At 38.4% G+C, this 23,322-nt stretch overlaps 1 protein-coding gene across 8 annotated transcripts in view; it reads right to left on the reverse strand.

Annotated features, from left to right (window-relative positions):
- The window catches only part of PTK2 (protein tyrosine kinase 2), a 194,278-nt gene that overhangs the window by 63,841 nt on the left and 107,115 nt on the right, over positions 1–23,322 (reverse strand). For all 8 annotated transcript variants that reach the window (XR_011148503.1, XM_069005548.1, XM_069005547.1 and 5 more), the window contains 7 exons: positions 13,371–13,450; positions 11,815–11,877; positions 7,149–7,203; positions 3,407–3,547; positions 2,586–2,663; positions 1,490–1,597; positions 418–535 (listed from right to left, as the gene is read on the reverse strand). Coding sequence is in view for 7 of the 8 variants with exons in the window: in XM_069005548.1 (XP_068861649.1) it covers positions 418–535; positions 1,490–1,597; positions 2,586–2,663; positions 3,407–3,547; positions 7,149–7,203; positions 11,815–11,877; positions 13,371–13,450 (643 nt within the window). In the remaining variant the exon portion in view is untranslated. The remainder of the gene's footprint in view (positions 1–417; positions 536–1,489; positions 1,598–2,585; positions 2,664–3,406; positions 3,548–7,148; positions 7,204–11,814; positions 11,878–13,370; positions 13,451–23,322) is intronic.

Here is a 23,322-nt window from a genome sequence, read left to right on the forward strand (position 1 = left end):
GATTTTTTATTTTTTAAATGGAGATGTTTTGAGTATCTAGGAAAAGGCAGAAACTACATAATTATCACCAGTCAGAACCTTATCCAAATGCATTCTAACCAACCTCTCTGAATTTCCACTTGTATATTAGGGAATCATTCTATGAAATAACGCACCCTTGTTAGGAGTGCCTTTAATTATTATAATTTACTTCTTCAATTTAAGTTTGGAATTAGTGTAAAGCAGTGCTTACTGAAACCAGTCTTAATGATCAACCACTAAGCAATTTTTGATGGAGTGACAATTTACTACCAGTGTTTCTCATGGCTCCTCCCAGAAAGAAAAGAGCCTCCAAGTGAGAGTCCTGCTGCTACCTCTTGTCTTGTATTCAAATGCAAAATAACCTCTGAGTAGCTGTGAGGATGAAGCTCTCCTTACCTTTCTGAGGCCTGATGATGAAGGACTGCGTGGCTCCGTTCACCAGCCGGCAGTAGCCGTCGATCAGGTCAGCCATGTTCTCTGCAATGGTTAAGGATGGTGCTGTCACTGTCAGAGGCTACAGAAAGGAAAAAAACAAGGCACCAACAAAGAGGAATTATTGTAGCTGCCAACACTGAGGGGAACAGCTGTGTCATTGCATCAGAACCTTACACACGCCTGCAAAACCGTAAACAGAAGAATATGGGTGAGCAGGGAACCACCAGAGAGATTCTTGCTTTGCCTTTTGTGCAGCAAATTTCAAACAGGAGGCCCAGAAAGCACAGCTGGTAAAACCCTCCACCTAAATGTAGTGTTAATTTGGGCTTATGAAGTGTAAATCACTGTTGAATACAACTGCTATGGCTTTCAGGCTTGTAATTAAGACAACTCCGAGGGAGCTGTTTTTTTCTTAAATTTCTTACAGGTGGTATCTTTTCTCCCCACCCTCTGCAGCAATTTATTCTTGGCCTAAAAACAACCCTTCCCAATTTCAAAGAAGATTTTAAAAAATAAAATATGTACAGTAGAAAAAGAGATGAGAGACACACAGACAAGCTATTAATTTTAATACTACAAACATACATCATCCTTTTCACTGATCTGCCACCCTCCCTCAATCCTGCTTTACCACTGTTTTCTGGTGCACTGCATCTAGGAAAAGATTTGATTTCACTTCCAGCACTGCCTCCACGTAGTATGAGGGAACAAATTTTCCTTCTTTCACATTTCCCCTTTACACAAAAGTGGAATTGCTGCTTCCTCTCTAGGATGCAGTACATATGCACAGGCTGCTATTAAATTGCATTTAAGAGATACTGTTTTTATATGAAGCTTCTTCTGTGAATACCAAAGTCTACAAGCACCAGATGCAAAACCTAAAACATGTAATGAACTCTAAATCTGTTTTAAAACCAAACTTGGAACAAAAGTCCAATACAGAGAATATCCACGTTAAGACTATACTAAATCCCACTCCTTGCAAGCAAGAACAAAGTTATTTGCAAGTTTATCACCACTGTCAATAACATACCTCAGGGGCACCTGCTATCTTCAGTTGCAACATCCCTTTTCTGTCCTTGTCTTCACTGTTTGAATACTGAATGGTTTGCACTTGATTGAAGTCTGCTAGATGGGTTGGCTGCAGAAAGACAGTGCAAAAAATGAGGAAAAAAATTACAGCAAAATAGCCTGCCTTTATCCTTGGTGTTGAAAAAGCACAGGGAGACTTTGATCTCCAAACTACACCTGCAGAGATCTGTTCTCTGTTTCTTTCTAGAGTTTCATTACCACTGGCTAACAACACACAAATATCCAGTGCCTGGAAAAGGAGCCCAGCTCCGCTGTGCCCACAGAGGTCACTGTTGAGTAACACCAGACGCACATTGAAGTGGGAACAACCTCTTGGATGTCAACAGAGAAAACTAAACACGTAAAAACCACACGGAACCCGTGCTGTCACATTCCCAACATCCCCCTCCAGACTGCTGGAAAAGGTATGTTCTTAGTTGTGTATTCCTGATTCCCCCATCTTGTCACTACTTTTGAATTCATTTCAATAGAAAGCTGGACATGGGCTCAGCTTAAGTTGTGGTTGTAAAGTTCCCAAACACTTTGCTGAAGGATCTGTCTGGACAGAGCTCCCTTGCACCATGGGGGTGCACAGGAAATACTGCAATACAGTCAATATCAGGTAAGGAAAAGGCTGAGAAGGGTATGAAGAAAGTAAATAAGCAGGGCCTGCACAAATGGGCACACAAACTGGTTAAACAAGCTCTGCATTTACACATTCCTAAGAAGGAGAACAATTCAGAATAATTCACGTTTCATTGGTAAAAAGTCCCCACCAATGCTTCAAATTCTGCAAATGAGCGCTTCACTAGAAAAGCCAACAAATTCAGTGCTAAGGCTGACACTGACTCTGTACCTAACACCAGTGCCTCTCCTCTGATCCCAAATCACAAATTAATATCTGACTAAGAGCTCTACATGCTGAGCTCCCATCTCAGCTGTGTTTAACCCTGAGATCACACTTGTCACTCCCCTTTCTGTGATGTTCAGTTCACGACAGGTCGTGGTTGTTAACACAGTGACTGAGAAAAAGCCCCACAAAACAGAAGCAGACTTACATTTGCACCCTTGTCTGTCAGGTAACTGATTCCTTCTTCTGGGCCAATTGCCAGTTCCACTGAAATAATCCAGCTTGACTTGAGAGTCAAAAGGAGAAAGGGCAAAATTTCAACAGTAAGACAAGGCCTTGCTATGGAACACTATCCTCCAAAATTATAATTACAGGTTATAGTAATTAATATCTACAAGCTTTTCAATTCTTCAAACAAATTAAAATTATATTAGAATCAAGTAATTCTGTAAGTGGCAAAAGCCCTCATGACTGGTTTCCTGGGGAACTCTGCTACTCAAACTGCATTTCCATGTGTTTTATCTTAGGTCTACATGAGAACTGTGGATTTCCTGCATTTCCTCTTCTCATGGACACTGATATTCGAGCTTTAATTTCTGCTGTAGTCTCCATTTTCACAAACCCTCCAGACTTAGGGCCCTTCCTCAAAATTTGCTTGAAATAGGTAGAGATCAACAGGCATTAGAGAAAAATTTACAAACAGAAGTTGGGAAGTCTAATTTCCTCATGGAAACAGCTGAAAAAGTGCTTGACCTTCACAAACAAAGCACCAATAAAAATATTTAATTTTACATACAATTCTTACCCAACTAATGAACGATGTTTTTTTTTTTTAAGCAGTCAATGGAAAAAGTTCTGAATAAAATCAATCAATACGATTTGTTGCTAATACTGCTAATGTTACTATATGAAAACAGGAACTAAGCAAGCAATTACTGTAGAACAAGCAATTACTGTAGAACTAAGCAAAAGCAATTAGATTTCTAACTCCAGAACGTATTCTGGTGACTGTCACATTCCTCTACTTACACCAAGAGCACACTTGAAGCATTCCTTGTCAAATCTGTACACAGGAGAGAGGATCTCAAAGAACTTCAAAATACTTTCTTCTCTATTGAGGTTGGCAAATTGTCGAAATGTTTGTTGGATTAATTTCCGTAGTGTTTTGGCCTGTGTATTGAAACATTTAGAGAACAATTATTTTAAATCTAATCACTGAGGGACATTTTAAGAGTCTTGGTCACTTAGTAGCACTAACAGTGTCTTTATCAATGAGATACAGACAATTCTCAAGGGAAAAAAAATAGCTTCAAAATGTAAGGAGCAAGTCTGCCTTTTAACTTGTACTTAAGATCAAAATTATTTCTGCTATATTATAGCGAGGATATCTAACTAATAATGTTTTGAGTAAGTTATAATAAAGACCACATGTTAACCCTTCCAGGAGTATTTGCTCTAGGTTCCTCATTTCTCCCACCTTCTGAACTGTGTCCCAATACAAAACCACAGCAATTTATACCTTCATATGAGGTTTTAAATCTAAATCACCATTCTCTCTCTTAGCTGGTAATAACAAGCCAGCTGTAGCTGTATCTTAATTTCTGCACACAATAACGCAGACTATCCATAATAAAGTGGACTCTTTCAGTCTGATAATATGAAAAAAAGCTTCAATATAAAAAGATGAAATTTAAATAGTAGACTGCATATAAAAAGTAAACTTAACATTCAAATTAAACTGTATTAACTCTGTTGTCTAGCATTTTATTAACTGTTTTCAGGGTAGAAATAACCACTTAGAGCAGCACAAAGAAGAGCTAAACTAAGACTTTAAAAAAGTGAATTATCTGCCTGTATATAATGTATAAACCCTGGAAAGGCAGCCACTCATATGAAAATAAAAACAGGATCTGAGAAGCAGTATCTCTGAGATGCTCCCCCACTGAACAAGCCAACAAGAATTATGAATAAGAACATCTGTATAAAGTGACTGAATGGGCTTAAAAACCCCATTTCTAATACATCTTCCAACTAACAATAATGACAGAAAGCAAAACCATGCTTTTCTTTGCAATATGTCAAGGTTAAGACAGGAATTACCACTGGTCCTCCATCCAAACATATCTGAATGTCCCATTTTAATGGCAGTAAAACTCTTTATTCTCCCACACTGCCTGTTAACAGCTCCAGGCACTACACAAATACCAACTTCCTTTTGTCGTTAGCACTTCCAACCAGATTAGGCACTCATTTTTAGCAAGCCTTTACAGAACGCTCAGAAGTCAAAACAGCCAGAAATGTTTATGTGGAGTGCTCAGGGGGAGTTACTCCAGTAGCAGTGATCAAGGGTGTTGCATATGCACAAAATGATCTGTTTTGCAATGATGCACATACAGGTTGGAAAAAACCCCTCTACCACATACTATGTTGTCAAATTAACAAAGAAATCTGTGGCTTTGGTGTAATTTTGAATTATTGTGTCAATTTAGCAGAACCAATTATCAGGTGGATCATTAAGGTGGCTGCAGAACTGACAGGGTAAGAAAGCCCCTGGCAGCCAGGAAACTTCCCTCGTGCACCCAGAGCTGCCTCAGGCTTTGTTAGGACTCAAACACCCTCCACTGGACCTCCCTGCTATCTTTATTTTTACAGAGAAAACCAACTTCAAGGGAACTGCAACCCTCAGCCTTAGCTTATCACTGGCAAATACCAAGAGCAAGACACAACAAAGTAAGAAAGAATTTGCCAGCTCAAGGTGTCCCAAGTATTTCAGCCACTCAGCTGATGAAACATACGTTGTTCTGCCCATGTTTTCCTGACCAATTCCAGCATCACTTTTACTGCCAGGAATACTGGCACATGTTATCTGACTCTTTTCAGTCCACCAAGAAGAATTGGTCACTTTAAATTTTAAGATCATGAGCATGGTGTAAAGATTGAAAGTCCATTAGAGTCATAGGCAGGTTCGCGTTGGAAGGGACCTTAAAGACCATCTTGTTCCACCCCACTCCCATGGGCAGGGACACCTTCCACTACCCCAGGCTGCTCCAAGCCCCGTCCAGCCTGGCCTTGAACACTTCCAGGGATGGGGCAACCACACCTTTCCTGGGCAACCTGTGCCAGGGCCTCACCACCCTCACAGGGAAGAATTTCTTCCTAATATCCAATCTAACCCCACCCTCTGTCAGTGTGAAGCCATTCCCTGTGTCCTGTCACTCCATCCCTTGTCCAAAGTCCTTCTCCAGCTCTCTTTTAGCTCCTTTAGGCACTGGAAGGAGCTCTCAGGTCTCCCCAGAGCCTGCTACTCTGCAGGCTGAACAGTCCCCAAAACAAACCTTTTCCATAACAGAAGCATCTATCAGAAATGTCTGCAAATGGCAACTTCAAGCAAAATGCACTGAAAACTTGCTCTTAAAAGCATGTCTAAGAACCATTGTTCCCTCTCTGTTTGTTCAAGGCAGAGAGAATTGAGAGAAATAATTATTTTTATATTTCATGGCTATCAGGAACCCTTCTTTGCCTGCCAGTTCAAATTCCCTGGTCTTCACAAAGTGGAAGAGTAATTTAAGAATTTGGACCAATCCTGTGTTATTTTGAATAGGGATTTCATTTTCATTAAAAAGCAGACACATTTTTCCTTCCCTTGTTTTTCTTCTTGATATGTCCAACAATTTTTTTCATGTCTTTACAAGGTTCCACTCAGCTTTACCTTCTGGCAATTCTTGCTACTTCTTTTCTCCCCAGTTCAGGATTTCCAAAGTGCAGTTTTCTTGGTCAGTCAGTTTTCTGGCTCCATAATATTATTTTTGAGACAGTTATTCATACTTTTACGTCTGGAGCCTTTTACCACAATTTTCCCGTTAGCAGAAAATACAGTTTCAGATAATTGCTCAAATTAAAATGCAGAGGGGATTACTTAAATCCACTTGACTTCATTAGCTTCTGATTTTCAAAAGTCTTTTGAAACAAAACCCTGTCATGACAGACCTTTTGTGTTTACCCATTTAAATAACAATGCAGATTCTTTCCAAATCTGAAGTTGAATTTTAGTCTTTCTATAAAGCACTGCTTACCAAAACCAGCTCCAAAATAGCAATTTGTGATTTATACTTTCATGTATGAATTGTAAGAGATATTTTACCAGGACATTCATATCGAGACGCCTATAAATGTAAAATACTTGGTGACCATTCTTAATTCCCCTTTTCAACACATGTTGAGAAAAATTTGCATTTTTTACTCTGAGAACATATGGACTTCAATGGGAGCAAGATTCAAGTAATGTTTATAGTCTCAGCTAGGATTAACATAAGCAGAAATTACTGGAAATCTTCCTTGAATAAGTTGGATAGTCTTGAGCAAGGAAGGCAGAACATGGTTTATCAAGTTCCCAGTAAAATATTCTTTTTTCTTACAAGTCCCCTTCCTCTTTCTCCAGAAGTCTCATTTTTCTTTTAGGGAAGGAAAAAAAAAAGTTATTTGATACAAGAGGCTCCAAGGACTTGTTTTGTACTTTTGCCCCCAAGGTCTGAGAGGCAGAGCTGTGCCCCACTCACAGCAAGGCCATGTGAATCACTTTATCCTTGTCCTGCCAGCTGCATTACTGGGATTTAGATCCCACCAATCCGACAGACAGCTTGGATGTTTTTTCACAAAGCAAAACTGCACAGCAATTCCCTTAGGACTGTACAGTGAAAACTAAAATGCAATTTTCAGATTTCTGACACTTCTTTCTTTACAGCAGTATAGGAGTGACTGGAGCTGTAATTACCTTCACTGAATCTAGTAAACTCTTCGGGAAAAACCGTCTCAAACCAACATCCTTCCTGAAAGAAAAAATACAGCGTAAATATCAAAACCATTGTGCAATATTATATTTCTCTTTTCAGGCTGGTGTTTTGGGTCTGTTTTTTGTTTTGCTTTTTTAACCAGCATATACAATTACTAAACAATCTTCATAGCAATGTCCTTGACAATCTCAGAGTAACAAACAGTACCATTAAAACTCTTAACTACAGCTACTCCACATCAAATGTGGGACAGCAGCATCTTCTAGTTTAAAATCCCAAAGGATTTTGCATTTAAACAGGTACCTGTGTGGAAAGTCTGTTATTTTAAATGTTGGCTTGGGCACAGAGGAGTTTTGAGAATAAAAACTGCCCTTTGTACATGTTTTAATAATTTAAAGAATACAGAGCAAACATTCTTAGGGCTTGTAGTCAGGTGAGAAGGGAACAACATGAAAGTGGAAAACCCAGATAAACCTCTATTAGAATGAAGTAGGAGATACAGAATTAGAGAATGGTTTGGGCTGGGAGGAACCATAATGAACATCCACTTGCCATGGGCAGGGACACCTTCCACTTGACCAGGTTGTTCAGAGCCCCAACTTGGCCTAAGGAATCCAGGAATCCATAGAGCAATACTCATCATATCACCTCACTAAGCATATTGAGTGCAATTCACTACTGTTTTACCCTTTGAAGCATTATAATTAAGGGGTTGTTTAAATTTCTACTATTTATTTTTTCCTCATACTGAGCAAATTAAAATTACCAGCATTTTCTTGCAAATAATCTGACTTTTTGCAACTGTAAATCAGGTGACTGTGAGCTCAGATTTTGCAAACTGAATTTATCAAGCTCATGTTCACACTTATAAATTGGGTTGTACCCCTGATCTGAAAGGCAGAGCCATTAAACATTTCTATGGCTCTGATGTGCTGCACATAGCTTATGTCTGATATGCATTTGTGTCTCTACAACTGAACATCAGCTTCAAAACAAGGTGCTCGAGAAGCTGCCAGTGGTATGTTAGGGCAGAAGATACTACTGTACAACCAAGGGCAAAAAACTTGCATGTAAAAAAGGAAAAACTAAGAGAAAAGCATAAACAGGAAAAAGATTTATAGTTCACAGGTGTTACTGACTTTTTTCCTTTAAATTTAGGACATTACCATCTCTTTCAAACATTCTTATCTGCCACTGGAACAAGTATGAAAGCGAGCTTTCCATGACTGCATGCTTTGAACATACACAGAAGAACATCTGGAATTCTTACATTTGGCAAAGAAAGGAAAAGCCGTTAGCAAGCGGAGATACTCAGGATTTATTTACTGCTACCTAACGGCACAAGAACAAAGCCAACAGTAAAGTCAATATAAAAAGCTCACTCAGAAGAATAAACCAGGGTATTTTTAAAGCTCTCTGAAGATGAGTAGCATACAATTTCATACTAAAAACATCCTCAACCAGGAGAAGCAGAATTTTCATGTACAGCACTGGCATCTGTGAAATGACAGTAAGCTGCAGGATTATAAAACTTTCATAAATGTTAATTCCTTCCATGCATTTCTTCTCAAATGCAAATGATACTCAGTTTATCATCCCACACAGTTAAATGAATCTAACACACTATTACCATCTAAATAATATGCAAAGACATTTTGACAGGGATATATTAGTTTAACATTAAGCATCTGAGAGAGAGATGGTGCTTCTGAAATGAAGCACCTTCCATCACCCTGGTATCCCTCATCTTAACAGTCCTGCAAGCACACAGCTGCCACAGCCTCATTTGACTCATTACTAGAACAAGTTGTAGAGCAGCCTTTTGTACAGACTGGGGTGCAACAAACCGAGAAGAAATTCTTATGCAGAGTACAACAGACCAAAACTCTTAACAAAACTTGTTAATAAAGCATTTCCTGTGTTTAGCTGAGACAGCAAATTTATTTGCTGGAGGAGAATTCAACAAAAGAACCACAAAGATTTAATGCCTTGGCCAACAACAACCTAAGGGTACCTATAAATAAGAGAATAAGCACTGGAAATTGGAACATACAAACAGTTTTACACACACAACCCTACAAACTCCTTCCCAGCTGTGCTGTGTGGGGGTGGAATAGCCAACAAGGGAGACACCAACTCAGGGCTCTGGATGAAGAACTCAGACATCTGGTTTCTGACTGCCAACAAGAGATAACGAGCACTAAGAGCCTGGTTCATACAGTTCTACTACAGCTTTGTATTTAACCTCATCTACTCCAGCCTACTTGTGGGCTTAAATCTAAATTCGATTTTTTAAATGTACAAACTTCAATATGATTAATAAAATACCAACTACGGATAGGTGATACTGCTTGTCTTACAATGATAAGCAGCTTTAGGCAGCATATATAACGTATTTTTCACCTCAATTCAAGTTACAACAAAAAAAGTAATGTTAGATTAACATAATAGACTTTAACATGCTTTTTACCAAATTATGGCTGCACCTGTTCCTTCCTATAGCTCCCACTACTGTACTTGTAATTATCCCTGTTCTCTGCTAACAGGCTTCACATTTATTATGAAAAAAATCTTCTTTCACTCCATGAAGGCCCAACTATTAAAGGCTACTTAACAGTTTGATCCTATCCACCACTTCCCATCCAGATCTGTTCTTGTATGACAATCTGATCAAAAACAAATATACATCAAATACACATCTAACAAAGGCAGGCAAGGAGCAATCACACCCAATGCAAAAAAGGGCCATTTAAAAATTGCCCTCAGCTGGTTAAGTGCCTCATGATGTACTAAAACTAGCAACACCCCTTCCAAAAAAACCCAAAAGGCCTCACTTGAGCAATAAATATTACTTGTGCACTCAAACATTTATGGGTTATTAAGGTGCTAAGATCAAATTAACGCATTTTGGGGATCACTGGCACTTTTTGCAGACCCTTTCCAGTTTGTAATTATCTTTACTATAGTCACTTTAAGGTGGTTTTATCCTTCATCTTTCCTAGCTAAATCCCATACAAATCACATATTCCTTCTCAAAAAAACCCAAAACTCTTGAAATGCAAAATCTCCATGTCCAATTCTACATGGCATTAAGCTGTTACATTTTGCACATTAAGATTTTGCTTCACTTTGTCCTTCACAGCAGCAAGGCAGTTATTTCCTACCAAAGCAGTCACTGTTTAACAAACACAGAGACTGAAGGAAAGAAATCACTGTAAAACTGGAAGCAGCACCACAATGAGTCGTCCTGGAACTCTCAGCTGTTACAATGATTAATTTATACTTTGTGTGACCTGTTATGACCCAGCTTTCTTTTGTCTCATTGTTTCCAAAGTCATTAACCTTATTACTAATGCTTGTAGCTTCTGACTTGCCAAAAAACTGACTTAAAAATAGTCTGCTCAAGTTCTTACTGAATATATATATGTAAACTGCACCAACCATAACTCACATACTTTCAGATCTTTTTTATATCCCCTTTTAGTCTTGTCTGTCTGCTCATCCCCTTTATCTTTATTAGCCCTTTCTCATTTTGTGATGTGTTTCCTCAACCAGGATGTTTCTACTAGTGGCTCCATGCAAAAAACTGAAGTCCTTAAAAAAATTAATTTAAAAAAAAATCCTTAATTCATACAAACCCAAAGCTTTAAAAAAACCTGCATAAAACAGAAGCACTACAGAAATACCAAATACTCTACAAATAAGCAGGCTATTCCTCAAAGTTATCTTTACCTATTAAAATCATAGATTCTTCAAAAATCCTTGTAAACTTGTTCATTGTCGTATAAAATCTTAACTTCCTCCTCCAAATGCTCTAATTTCACACTTCCAAAAGTTAGCACACGTGTTATTAAAAACAAGATTTAAAAAATAAAGACTTCACTGCTGCACCAACCTTTTATCCCAATTTTGTGTTCAACTGTACAGCATCTTTTCACAAGGGTAATTAGTAGTGATGAGCGTATCATTGGTGCATGTATGTCTGAAACTTTATCCATTATATAAATACAAATAAAACCAGTTTTCAAATCCCTGAAGCTTCTAAAGGACTTTGGCTCGTTTGAACTGAAGTCATGTCACGTCCAACATGAATAAGCAAACAAAATATTCCAGTACAAGGATGCTCCTTGGTCTCCTTAAAATTTGTGATACACAGATAAACACTAACCTTGTTAACTGCAAGGTGACAACACAGAAAAAGCCCACACGGAGCAAACAGAAGGAAAAACAATACCACAAACATTTTCAAGTAACTCAAACTTTACCACAGATGAGTCAGAACTGAAGAATGCAACTGGGCACAGAAGAACATTTAGGAACCGGGCACAGAAAAAACACTGAGGAACAAAATCACCTTACAACCAGAGCTGGCAAAGCCCATAAACATTAGCAAAATTGATGAAAATCATAATAAGCCTCCTGATCAAGTTTAAACAACTCCAAACCTGTTTCATTGGACCAGAGTTAAAGGCACTTTTCCTATTTCTACACCTCAATGGGTTTCATCATCCTCTTCTTATATTAAATCATCTTAAACTTGATGGGATAGGAAAACTACAACAGAAATGCTCTGTTATTGAACTGAATTTATTGTTTCTGATGCAGAGAAGGGATAGTTCAAACCTCAAGCTAGAACTCAATACTTACTCTAACACTTCATAGTTGGACTTCTTTTCTAATGCATTGCCTCTCATCTCTCCGTAGGATCTCCTGAAGTCAGGAAAAATATTTGAAAGCAACAATTATTGGATAATTCAGCCTAAAACTACAACACCAACATAATCAAAACTTCTACTCAACATCAGAAAACATTGCCAGAATGAATTAAAAGCTAAGTATTAAGTACATTATTCTACCTCAACAGATCAGATTTTTATTTTACAAATTAATTGCATTTTCAGAATGACTTTAAACCAGTGCTGCTACAAAAAGAAGTGACCTAAGCTGCCCATCAGCAGTTCCTTCTACCTCACTTCTTTGCACTACCTGCACTTCTTTGTGAGAGTCCTCTGTGCAAGGAACAGGGAGAACCAGGGGAAGCAGGCAGTGATGAAAACTGCTTCAATCCAAACATGTTCACATTAAAAAATAAATGAATAATTAAGAAAGCTTTGTTAGGAGAAGGCTGAGATTATCATTTTCAGGGAGAAAATGGACCAGTAATGCTCATTCTAAGAGTCTCAGTAGCTCGTATCTACAAGAAGTATCTCATCAAAATGCTCTGAAGAGCCACAGCTTAAGAACCAGGGAAGGTAAGACTTGGCTGACAACATAACTGTGGATTATTATATTCATTACATGTTTTGAAATAGGGCACAATGATTTTGTAAGTGCATAAGGAGTTTGCAGTTACACAAAGAATTTTTGCTTTCTCTGGGGCTACCAGCAAAACTTTTAACAAAGGCATCAGGTTCTCCGGTGATACCTGGAAAATTTCATAAGCCTAAATTTTGTTTTAATTTGCAAAGTAGCGTTCAAAGGACACTTTTATTCTCTCCTAACAAGTTTACATTTGTCATTCATTTCTTATCAATTTTACTTCTTTCCTAATCTCCCTGTTCGAGACATCAGCATAACTAAAGCAAATGTTTCAGGCTGGAAATTCTCCATAAATTAGCAAAACCCAACACATGCATTTCAAAGCTGGGAACTCTCTCAAGGATCTCTTAATCTGATATACTTATCTTTATTTTCCAGCTGTCTATACAGTTGACAAGAACACCAGAAACACCCAAAAGGATCCTTAAGATTTAATCATTTCAAAACAGCACATTAAAAATTGAGCAAATACAGAGAGGAAAGGTAGCAGCATTTATCTATAATTACATTCTTTAGCTGTAGGATTTATATATGCAGAATCACAAGACTATTTGCTAAATAACACCACAGATGCATTTTTTTTTAAGCATACTTTAATGTACTCTACAGGCCTTTGAATTATTCAGACGAAGAATTCACCCAAAAGGCAGTATCAAGAGGTAATTAATTAAAATTTTAAAATAATGTTAATTTAAAAATCACTAGAAATGAGTTACAATACAATCTATTCAGTTTTTCTTCAAACTGCTTTGTAGAAAAAAAATGTCTTACGATGTTTTATTCAACTCTACTGGTCAGAAATTGATGAACTTTAAGCAGTTTCAAAATTACTGTATATATTCAGTCAGAAAGATGTTGAATAATAAATTAAATTATGAGCTTACCGGATTTCAAGGCAACCTAGTTTCAAAGCAATTTCCTGGTCCACTTGATCTGCTATTTCTAACATATAGTCATTTTTCACCTACAGCAAAAGAAGCAGGTAGGCATCACAGAAAGAGAAGGTCAGTGCCAACACAGACTAAAATACTCCCCAAACAACTTTCAAATGAATACATCCTAATTTTCTGGAATGACAATTCACACAGTCCAGGAAGAGAAGAAAGAATTTGTATTTATATTCTCCATAAATGAGCGGCACTTTGGGAAGAAACACATTTGAACCGCAACGAACTTGATTGAAAAATTCCTTATCTATGTCAATATTGGCTACATTTTATCAAATATAATCAAAATTCACAGAGGACTGAGCAGATGGTTGTACCTGCATTCCAGCTAGGAGAAGGCAGGCTGTGTTCTTGAATCATCCTGGTCAATAGTATTTAATTGTGTAGGTGGATCTAATCATGCAAATAAAACTGATAAATGCCTGGGAATTACAGTGAAAATAAAAACAGAAGTAAATAGAGTAGTATGTGCAAACTGTACTGCACACTGGCATAAAATAATACTGAACTAGCAAGAACCAAGAGTGACACTGGATGATGACGATCTACAGTAGCAAACACTTCAAATCTTCATCACCATGTCGTGGACTTTTTTTTATTTACCAACATGGCTGTGGGAAGAATCCTATTTTTTAGGTAATACTTTCACCACATTAGAGTAAGCAATTTATGCAATAACTAACAACAACAAAAAAACCCAGGCAGTAAGAGAGAACAGAACCAGTGCCCAAGAACTTCACTGCAAATCTTGCACCAGTAACAAATCTCAACAGTTTTTCCTTAACAGCTCCTGTTATTCTCTTATGGAAACATCAAGTTGCTACTGAGATCCTAAAGTTGCAGCAAGGCCCAAAATACCACAAAAATCCACGTGACTGACTTGCAGATCAAAGAGGAGATGATGCACTATGAAAGCAACACGCTTCACCAAGTGGGTTTGTTGAGTGATGACAAGTTGTAAGAACAACTATTTCAAACTACTACTGCTAGGAAATACATAATTTAAAAGATAAGGAATTATAGCAATGGATCCAACAGCTGGAGGTGCTCTCCACTCAGCATTCTCCTCAGAACACGTGAGAATCCACCACAGCATTCCCCCAGCACCAGGGTGGCAGCTGGGTCCTGCTCCAAACTACAAAGTAACAAATTCCTAAAAACTTCCTGGGTCCGAATTGCATAGAAAGTTTTAATTTGTTATTAAAAGATGTGAAAGAAGAAATATGATAAACTGTGCAGCAGTGAGAAAATGAAAATGAATTATTACAATAGCTTAAACATGAGAAAAAAAGCTTCTTGCATTTGAATTCATACAGACACTCAACATGACAAAGTAATGAGCTTTTAACTCTTCTCAATTCAATTCCTACAAATACTAATGAGACAGGAGAATAATTGCCCTTCAGCATCATGTAGTGTGCTATTTGTACACACATGGAAATAATAATTCTGTATTCCCATAGTAATAATACACACAATATGAATTAATAATTCTCCTCTTCATTATGCTCACAATTTTAAATACTTGGATTCAGACTGGATATTAGGATGATTTCTCTACTGAAAGGGTGGTCAGGGATTGGAAACAGACTGTCCAGGGAGTGGTGGAAGCACCATCTCTGGAAGCATTCAAAGTACGGATGGAGCCCTTGGGGACATGGTTCAGTTGTGGATGTGGCAGCACTGGATTAATGGTTGATATTCCATGTCTTTTCCAACCTAAACGGTTCTATGATCCTATAAACAGCAAAATGTAATAAATTACACCAGGATCTCTGTTCATGAGAAAGGACATCAAACTGGTCCTGCATAAAACTGTCAGACACAAGCTCAGGGCAGGTAAATCAGGAATGGAATTTCAGGCTCCATGAACTGCCATAAATGACCTCTGCAAACACACATGGGTGGTGAACAACAGCACAGCCCTCCTCATCCTCAGCTCTATGTGGGGATACTTCAAAAGGAGAGGAAGTGTTGAACATGAGTTCAGATCGTATATGGATACCCAAATTCCAGAAATGCTCATGTCCTTTTCCTGAGAATTCACCTTCCTGTACAGTCAAAGTTACTTCACCGAACAAGTGAAACTGTTCACAAAATCCCTTGGCCAACCTGCCTTACACCCACCCAAATAAAATACCAATTGACTGATTCCTTGTATTTCAATAAGCTTTTTCTTTTCTTAAACTACACGTTCAATTTTGGGAACCATTTTAACAATTTTGCATCACCAGGAAATTTCAGAGCTGTTATCCATCTATTCCTTTTCCCATTCCCATTCCCACACCAAGAAGAACTGGCTGTAGCAAAGCAGTTTTTCAGTCCTGACACACAAAACTTCCACTTGCAGGAACGATGCTAATTTAAGACCCAGTGTATCATGATCAAATGTGTATTCATTTATCTTCACAACTCACTGCCTTGTGGATCCCAGTACTCAATTTGTTAAACTAAACAGCTTAAGAGCATCACCAGTTTCATGCAAACATGATTTTAAAACACTGCTAGCCTACTGCTCCATAAATAAATAAGCAACATTACCCAAGTATTTAAAGTTTGGGGTTTATCTCCTCTTGCCCTGTGGCTTGTGAGCTGTCCAGTCATGTTCCTAGTGTGACTCTGCAACTACAGGCATCAGATACTAAGGAAATGTAAAAGACCCTCCCCTGTTTCAACAAAGTGGAAAGGGAAAAAGAAGTATTTTACATTATATACACCTACTTATTTTAGTATTTAAATTTTGTGAGTTATAAAGAGAAATTGTAAGCTTCAGGAAACTTGTGGCCAGAATCCAGTGGTCTGGATTTAACAGTGTCCTACTATCTTTCTCCTTTCTTCATAAACCTGCCTGCACACATTCTGCTTTCCATTTCAGCAAGAAAAAAGGAAAATAGGCAGATTCTATTTCTACTCCCAGAATACCAATGAGAACTTCTCTTATCACCTTTAATTTTGCTTGACTATTCTCTTTGAGATGGCATCAGATCAATGCATGAACTAATGCCTGTGCAGAGATTAGATAAGAATTTCACAGGAGGTTCAGCACAACCTCCTAAGGAAAATGCCTGAGCAAATATTAAGTGGAAGAGACAAGAGATAATTTAATGGTAATTAAATGCACTGTCACAAGGCAATTGAATAGTTTTCCAAGAAGTCTTTTGTGTTTGCTCAATTATAACTTTTATTATTATTATTATTATTGTTAATATAATTGAGAGAAATGAGAATATTTTCTGGGTTAGACAAACAAAGGCCCCATCTTCAAGAGCACAAAGCCTACATACATACAAAGGCACAAAAAATGAACTCTTAGAAATCTCACAAAATCTATCAGCTCTTTTCTGTTGACTACAAATTCAGAAGTATGTTAAAGAGGGAGGATGAATCCTCCTCTGTTGGGTTTGGAGATCCTGTTATCTGTGAGCTTGTCATACTCCTTGACAGTGTGTGCAGACCTTAACCTATGGCTTGGAAATTCAGTTAACAGTGTGCAATACCTGGAGAAGGTGAAGAATACATTTATTTATAGACAGACAGATAGATATACAGACACACACATCCTTTTCAAGCAGATCAAGCACCACTGCCGCACGTCTCCTCCCCGGTTTAATTGCTCAGAATGGGACCTCTCCAAAGGCTAAACCAGAAAAAAAATGTAGGATGCTATTTAATATACCTTAATTTTACCTAGTTCGTAAGACAGAAGTAATTTATATAAACTTGTCACACAAATCTGGTTTTGAAAAAGCAACCCCAAAAACCCAAGCGGCCAAACAAGAAACCGAAACAGCAACCCGTGATCCCTTTCAGGAGCCCAACGAAGCCTTTAAGGAGCTCCTGTTAAACCTGTGTGCCATTACTTCATTTATACCCCATACTAGAGACCAGATGCTCTGGCAATGATAAAATTACATTAAGTCTGTATTTATCTCCAATACTTTATAGTCATAATGTTATAGCAATAAAAATGCATAAATATCAACAAGGCAACACTTGGATTTACACTAGGATTAAGAATTCAAGAATCAACACTGCTAAAATCCTATATATTTTTTATTTGGTAACAATCAAAATCCAAAATATGATGTCTGAAGTGAGTCACTTTGATGCATGTTGCTTGTAACACATTTGCTTCCACTGACTTACTAATTCTGTATTCCCACATAATGTGCTTATCTCAACTCCCTGAGAAAAATACATTGGAAAACAGTTTAAAGGAGGATAAGAGACAAAAATAATTTATTGCTGCAAACTGCTGTGTTGATTTCAAGAACCTTTTCCCTCGGATTTTTTTTAGTATGTTCTAACAAGTTTAAATCAGATTTACAGTCAAGCAGGTGCATGCTTTGGGGAGAAAGGATTAGTCTACTTAAGTTCCATTAAACACGGAATAATGGAAATAAAAACTGCTTCAGGCTTCCAGGCGAGTACTACTGCAGTGCCAGTGTCAGAGGAAGCAACTCTACCTAAATTTGCTCATTCGCAGGGTGGCAAATAAGAATTAAAGTGCGACCTACACTTCACATTTGGAGTTGACTTCTTGGCCACAACATCTACAAATAGCCTGATACAAAAAAGGGCTGCAGCGTGGGGAAAATAGGAATGCCAAGCATAAAAGCACCTCTCAGAGGTAGGAAAAAGAAGTTTTGTACATGTTCTGGTAAAATAAAAAATGAAACAAAATTGTCATTGCCCCCACACTCAGAATACACATCACCATCAGTGAATACATGCTTAGAAAGGGCAGTAATATGCGGAGGGTTGTGAGCCCTTCGCGCAGGAGCCCTCTGCACTCCCTTGGAGGAGAGAGGCCTGAGGGCAAAAAGACTTTCCCCAGAGATAAGCAACCTTCCTCTGGGTCATGGTGACGAAGTGAACTACCTCCAGCATCCCTTGTTTCTATACGGTAATGGCCTGTACCCAGTTGGCTAATCGGTTTCTACCCCACCCCCTGCCGCTCCCATAAAAAGCTCCTGTTTCTGCCCCTGAGAAGGGAGCCTTTGTCCCTGGCCTTCCCTTCACAGGGGCTGCTCGACAATAAAAGCTGCTTCTGTGGAACGAGGCTCCGGTATCTGTGTCCCCGAGTACACCTCGGGTGATTTCCCAAAGAGCTGAATCCCAAAAGCTGGAATCACTTGTAGCTGAGAAATCGCCACACTTGCCGGAATCCCCGGCTGCCGGGCGAGGCCGGCCCCCGCCCCTGAAGAGCTGCTCCCTGCAGGACGCTCGCCAGGAAGGTCGCGCCACACCGGTGCTGACCAACATCGGACCCCCCGCGATAGTCACATGTTGCAGTGGGGAATACTGCAACACGCCTATATCCAACCAGGAGTCCCGTGGAAAAGAAATATATACGGACGGATTCTTGCTAGATGTTTCAGAGATGTTTATTTCCCCAGCCGCATGGCCGGGCTCTGCCGAGAGACTGTTACAGTCGGGGCCCGAGCTGCTTTGCCCGCGCAGGGGAACACAAACCAACCAATGGGGAACGAGGCTGAGCAGGGGCAGGGAAACCCCGTGCCTCCCCTCAGGCGGGGGAGGAGACCCCAACAGTCACACCCAAAGCAAAATAAGGATTTTGAAATCCAACACAATCCTACACCATCTTTTCTGATTTATTACTGTCCTGATATTCAACAACAATTCACTTCATTTAAAATACTTTCTATTCTTAGTAATATTTTAAAAATATTTTTTTATCACTCTTCATCTTTTAGCCAGAACAGAAATCTCTCTTCCGTCTCCAGTTTTTTGGGCATTAAAAGTTCAAAGATACTCCTAAATCATACAAATCAAAGGAGGTGAACACAACGTAAACGAAAAAGCTTTTTCCACATGGAAGATGGGCACATAAACACAAGCCCAGTTTCATTTCTGATGTCAAAACTTGTAAAATATTTTTTCTTTTACTTGAATGGGGAAATTACTGATGGTGTCATTTCTAACTTCTCCAAATTTACTAGGAAATAATGGGCAGTTTCCCAGCTACAGAAACGGGTAGCAAATTCCAGACGGAACAATTTAAAATAAAAATTGGAAACAGAGGAAAGCCCATGTTTGTGAAGATGGAGAAATTAGAGAACTATGCTATGATTTAAGGAGAAATCTAGCACTGGCCTCGTATTTTATATACCAGCTGCTACTTTCAAAAGCCATCTGCTTCATTTTCCTGCACACAAGTTTTTTATGCAGCTGCAGTATTTCAGAAGGTTCACCCAGGCTGACAAGCAGTTCATAAAAACACCATGCTCGATTTAAGACTTCTTTATTAAGAACAACAGTAAAATAATTCTGAACTTGGCAAATGCTTTCCAGTTTAGGGATTAAAAAAAAAAAAAAAAAGCCATTCGATACTGTATCTTAAAAAGAAATGTTAGGTTTAGACTTGTTTGTAGCCTTATAATTATTAAATAAAACCATAAAACTTGACATTGAGTTTTCAAGCATAAATACTGTGGAAATTCTTTAGCAACAGTACTATCAAATGGTGTCTCAAAAAGGGCAAATACCAATAATTAGCCACTACTGGCTTTCCCAGCTTAATGTTACCAAGAAATTTCCCACAGGATAAACTCCCATTTTTCAGGAGGACAGTTTAAAAATAAGCAATCTATTTCTCTTGCTTTTCTTTCAATGTCTATGACCTACTTACACAACTTAGTCCTTTTATATTTCTATTTTTTTCCCAAATTTGCACTGCTTTGAACACTGCATTTAAACAACCCTTCAGTGACTAAGTTCCCACTGAGGAGTTAAGACCATACCCAAAAAGAATCATCACAACATAGGAGATATTTAGATAAGCAACCAAACAAAGAAAATGTCTTCTGTACTCCCTTCAGTACATAGCACACAAATAGTAATTACAGTCATTTAATGAAGCATGAAAACAAAGATTTATATTCCATCATTTTCTCCTTATCCATTTGTTCTACACAAATATTTTTAGCTGGTGCTTTTGTATATTGGGAAATAATGTACTTCTGCTTAGTTGGTGTCATTTATATTAAAAATATACAACCTTCCTCTTAATTGTCCTGTATATGCAATAATTTATTTGTTCTCAGTAATTTCTCTGAATTTATTTTCAACAGCTCAGGTGTGTTCTGGTACCTGCTTTTAAACACTCAAGTTTCTAACTCTGGAGGTGTTAGATTTGGTGTTAGATATTGTATGTTATAGTTCATCCTCAACCACTACAGAGTTCAAACAGGATCTTTGTTTTACACTAACACACAACACTTCTGGTGACACCCATCCTACCATAATCAAGAGAAATTATTCCTGAAATTTACCAGTACAAGCTTCTGTAATGAAAGACCAGAATATCTCAATATATCCATAGGAAAAACAGATCTTCAGCAACTACTTTTGTGACCAAGACAAAAAACCAAGTACACAGCACATTTGTTTTCCCCAGAATTTCCCATTAAAAATGAAGGACATTGCTCTGCTCTGCACTTGCAGCAGGTGGCACACACAATTCCACCCCAATCCATGACACAGCTCCTTCCATGGTATCCCACCAAAGAGAATTATTTCAGATGCTCTCTGGTTTCAGCTGTAATGCTCCTTGTAGTGGTAAACACACCACAGAATTACTGTAGGACAGACACATGATTGGGTTAATGTGGAACAGTCACCCAGTATAAATCCTGGTATCTGTAAGGAACAAACTGCTCCTCCATCCTTGTTTTCCAACAGCAGGTTCATGTGGGACACCAAATTTTCATCACTACAAAATCAGCTTGAAAGAACAGGGTCCCAACCCTCACTACTACAGCTTTGGAAATCTAATGCAGAATTAACCCTGAAAGATTTGTGCCTCATCTGCTCTGAATGAAGCCCCATATGCACAAAAGCCCAATGCCTGCTTCTAATGTCATCAGTATTTTTAGGAGCCACCTTAATAATCATAATGGTAGTTTTTAAAATACACACAGAAGGGAAACACATGTGTTCCCACCCCTATTTACCCATCTGAAATCTGCTATAGGAGATAAGTCAATACTAGGGAAAATTAGGGCTTTGGCCTCATCTAGGGGAGTTAAAAGCCCAGATCCAGTATCAGGATAACATTCATCTGCCATCTGCCCTCAGCTGCTCCTCCTCTTCATGTCCCAAGGTCACAGTCTCTGTATTATCTTGGGGTGATCTTTGACATCTCTAACTAATTTTGGAAGGTCCTCTGTTAATAATAAGGGCATTAGAGATGGGCTGGGGGGGAAACCAACTTCTGACAAGGCATTGTTAGGGGCAGAGCAGCTAAAATGCTGCCGTCTGTCCGAGTGGGCTGAGCTCCAGATGTCACTGCAAGAGACACTGCTGCCTTGCAGCCTTTCCACAAAGTAGGACTGGACTCTTGGGAGCCATATAGAACTCAACCTACTAAACAGGCCTTGCTCTCAGCTAATTTTATACTTCTCCTCTCCAACAAAGAATTTTGAGTTTCCAGATCAAGCAAGTCCAAGCATCAACATAAATCAACTTTTTTTGTGTGTTTTTTTTTGTTGTTATACATAACTTAATACACTAATTGTAGTAACATTTTGTTCCAGACTACTAACAAAGACATATCCACGTATCAACACATGGAAACCTGGTCCCAAGCATTTTCAATTTATCATGCTGAATTATGAGCAATTCAAGAAAAGCCCACAAGGTTGATTTTCAGCACTCTGGCTGACAGGTGGAAATTTTAAATCAAAGCAGCCCCTTTCCCTTTGGCCTGAGCTTGGCTGGCCGTTTAGGAGGTGTTAAGGAATACAAGGAAGTTTCACATTCCTACCATACAGCACTAAGGGAAAGCAGACATTGGGCACACAGCATCTGTAGCCAAAGTAGCTCCACAACTATACAAACAGCAGAGCCTAAAACAAGAATACCAGCATAGTTTTGAGGGTGTAAATCAACTTTTACAGGAAAAAATTAGTACTTTATGGGGTACTGTGAATTTCAGCAACTTCAGAAACCTACCCCTGTCAAGGAAATCTCACTTAAAATTGTCTTTTCAAGCTGTAAAGAGCAGACGGGAGAGGTTCTGTTTGATTTGTATTTTTACAAAAAAATAAAATTTCAGTAACTTTTTAATCAGCTGCAATTCTTAGATTACCACCTCCCTGTAGAGCACAGTTTATTGTCTCAGCCATTAACTCTTCATGAAAGATCTGCTGGGTTTTGGGTGGTTTGTTTTTTTTCTTGTTGGGGGCCTTTTGTTTTAAATAGGCTGCCAACATCAGGAACAATGCCAGCTTTTCTCCCAATGTCCTTCATTTTCTACAAAGCTTTTCCTGTCAAAGTCATTTGTTTTAGGTCTCCTATTTTTATTAGGGAGTAAGAGATGTTGTTATTTAATTAGGTTAAAGAGTCTAATTCCCAGCCTGCACTTCAAATTACATATCATGCACCTAAGCCTTATAAAACTTTAATCATTAAGTTATTACAGTAATTGCCTGGACTTAAAATTTCCTATGTGTCAGGGACAGAGTTATAAAAACAATGCAATTTGCATGATGTATTTATCTGCCACAATATAAAGAGATATTTCATTAAATGAAATACATTTTGAGTGTGAACATAATCTTTACAGACACTACAGGGATAGAGAAAAAAGTGCCCATTGTCTTTTTCTCCTCCTTTTTAGAGGATGTTTTTCCCTTACTTTTTTTTTTTTTAATCACAAAAAGTATAATTTTTTTCTCTTTTCTTTTTAAAAGGAGTTTTCTTATGAAAATGAACCTGCAGTGTACTTGCCTGGTGAGACACAGAGCCCTCGTGGCACAGAATTCAGCTCAGTTTTTTCAGGGCATCATTGACCTGCCCTAACTTCGAGATCATCCCCTGCTTGCAATTCCTTCTCCTGTGCATTGCACAAACTTTGGCTCATTTT

Source organism: Aphelocoma coerulescens, chromosome 2, assembly GCF_041296385.1.
Source record: "Aphelocoma coerulescens isolate FSJ_1873_10779 chromosome 2, UR_Acoe_1.0, whole genome shotgun sequence".
In the NCBI taxonomy this organism is placed as follows: Eukaryota; Metazoa; Chordata; class Aves; order Passeriformes; family Corvidae; genus Aphelocoma; species Aphelocoma coerulescens.